The sequence below is a fragment of the Rhea americana genome, unplaced genomic scaffold (genome assembly GCF_003343005.1).
Source record: "Rhea americana isolate MKP2758 unplaced genomic scaffold, rheAme1 scaffold_194, whole genome shotgun sequence".
Lineage (NCBI taxonomy): Eukaryota > Metazoa > Chordata > Aves > Rheiformes > Rheidae > Rhea > Rhea americana.
The window spans coordinates 756,935-759,629 of record NW_028186083.1 but is presented as its reverse complement, the minus strand read 5'-3'; the positions used below and the strand labels follow the sequence as shown (position 1 = coordinate 759,629).

The window sequence follows — 2,695 nt, the reverse complement described above, 5'->3', positions numbered from 1 at the left end:
CACTTGGTTATCCGTTACATGTTTAGGGTGTTATTTTAATTTTACCAAATATACATGTAAATAGAAAGTAAAATTAGGAAGAAAAATGCCAAAGAAATTCTGCCAGTTATTTGATGACTTAGGCTTATAGTTTATAAACAGGCAGAGGGTTTTATGGAACTTACTATGATGCATAAAGGGCTTTCATGATTGTCKTAAAAATTAAATTAAAATGTATTGATATAATTTTTATACAAATACTCTCCTGCACGATTAGGAGTCCAAACCACAGCAGCATGGTTTGAGGGCATGTGAACCAGAAATTAAAACCGAGTCTTAGAGTCTGATTTAATTATCCTGCTAACTAAAAGGCAAAAGAGAAAGAATAAACAGTAAAGCGAGGGATTGTGTTGGTAAAATATTTTAACATTCCATGGCTTTAATACTGGGGATTTTCTGTTTGATGTTGTTTTATTGACTCAATCCCTTTGACAAAAATCTGCGATGAACAGCGCTGCACGCTTTTGACTGCTGCTCAAGCCAGCCCGTACGTAGCTCGCACCCGAGTCATTTTGGGGCGYGCGGAGGCCCCGCGGGTCGGGCTCGCTGGCTGCACGCCACGCGCTCCCCGCCGCAGAGGGGCAGCGAAACTGCACGTTCTGACTGTACAGCGATTTTTATCTGTTCACGTTTGTTTTGCGCTGATGTAAATGACTGATGCAGGGTAGAAAAACAGGTCCATAAGCTTTGACAGGACCCCTCGTGTTTACAGTTGTACAAGAATTTTAATGCATTGCTGGATTCGAGATTTATACTGAACAATAGTCCCATTAATCTCAATGGGTGAGATTCTGATCTCACTGAAGTGAGTGACAAAAATTTAGTTGACTTCAAGAAGCTGATTTTTTACTGAAAAATACTCCTGCAACTCGCTGTGTATTTTTTTATAAATTGTATTGGGTACACTCTATATAACCATCTCTAAAAGCCTCTCTCACTTTATTGATGAGACTATTTATTATTTGTTAGGTTAGGGTAGAAAACATCCCTTTTTCACCTTGTAAAGTGCAAAGGTTTGAAAATGCAGTTACACATGGGGCTGTTGGCAATAGTTCTTTGGTTGGCCGAGTACTTCCAAGTAACTGTTCRTGAAGGTAAGCACCTGTTTCTGCTACTTAATTTTATGCAGAATTATTTCTCTAGGCTCCTCCCTTCCTTTATTATGGCATCTTTTATTCTGGAAACAAAAATGCCTACTGATCTTAGAGGGGAAAAAAAAAAAAGCAGCAGCAGCAAAGCCAGGGAAGAACTATATGCATGGGCTGTTTTATAAAATTATGTYTTAGTAACAAATACGGTAGCAGTGCTTAATTTTATGTTGCTGCATCAATGGATCAATGGCAAACCAAAGTAATACACAACGCAGTGGGTTCCAGCTCTCAGTCACGTTATTTACAATAAGAGATCTGCATATTTTTTATCCCCCCAAAAGTTGAAAGAGAATTGAAAATGCCAGCATAAAATCCAAGGGTTTTGTCTGCAATGGAAATGTGTGTTTTCAGTAAACACTAGGGTTTAAAAAATATACATTTAATTGTATATTATCTTTATAATATACAATGTCACACAATTGTATGGGGAGAGTCGGGAGGGTTTTTGAGAAGGAAAGTGCGGGGTGGGATGCTTTTTTTTTTGCAGCCTTCCTCTCCCTCCGCACCTCCCAGGATTCAGCAAAGCCCCCGTCTGAAGTTGGTAGCTGGCAGCGAACTGCAGGAGCTGCTGGAGGAAATGGTAATTAATGATATTCCTCTGCCCTCTGTAGGACAACCGGCTGCACTGAACGCGGCTGCTCCGGCGGAATAAACCCGGATCCCGGCGCGAGGGAGCAAACGCGCGACGCCGCCGCGGCCGCCTGGCCGGCACGTTTCTGCATCCTAATTAGCAGCCGTGCCTGGATTAATTTTTATAGTGTATAAAAGCAGCTAAGCAGCGGGGAGAGCCCTGCGCTGACCAGACGACGGGGACGAGCAAGCGGCCTCCCGAGCTGCCGGCCTGCCTGAAGCTTTGCAGCCCGATGCTGCCGGCCCCAGAGGCGACCCAGGGCGGAAAGGGAAGCGCCAGKGCCGCGCTCGGGCCTCTCCGGTCACCCCCGCGCCGACTCCCGCCATCCGGACCCGAAAAGGCCCTGGCTGGGCCCCGAGGCGCCCGAAGCTCCGGTCTGCGCGGAGGCCCCAGGGCTTCGCGCCGGCCGCCGGCGGCTCCCGCCAGCCCCAGCGCTGCCCCCGACCCGCCGACGGGCCTGGCCGGGCGCCGCGCTCCGGCCGGCCGCGGGCACCCGCCTCGGCACCGCCGCGCGCTTGACGCACGTGGCAAGAAACGACCCCCTTCCGTGCATTGAGCAGCACTAAAAGAATACGTATTTTATAAGTTCAAGTGCCGCTGTGKTTTTTTTTGTTGTTTTTAGCCGCAGCACCGCTGTGCTTGGGCGCAGCGGCCCGCCGCTCTCCCAGCCTCGCGTTGCCCCCGCTCGCTCTGGCGAAGGCCGTTTGCAGCCGCGTCCCCAGCTCCGCGGCGGCGGGACGCGGCCGCCTCGCGCGCTTGGGGCGTCCCGATCATTTATTGTTCAGGCCGCGCCGCGTCTGTCCGCTTCGCCGGGGCAGCGAAGCCCGGAAGACGGTGACTGTGACCGCCGCGCCTGCCCCGGCGACGGCGGCGG

The 2,695-nt window shown here is 49.8% G+C and overlaps 1 protein-coding gene across 1 annotated transcript in view; it reads left to right on the top strand.

The window, feature by feature from the left end:
• Window positions 1–1,072: 1,072 nt before the first annotated feature.
• Window positions 1,073–2,695, top strand: part of AATF (apoptosis antagonizing transcription factor) — a 57,140-nt gene continuing 55,517 nt past the window's right edge. The window contains exon 1 of the mRNA XM_085302942.1: window positions 1,073–1,133. Within this exon, the coding sequence (XP_085159068.1) occupies window positions 1,073–1,133 (61 nt within the window). The remainder of the gene's footprint in view (window positions 1,134–2,695) is intronic.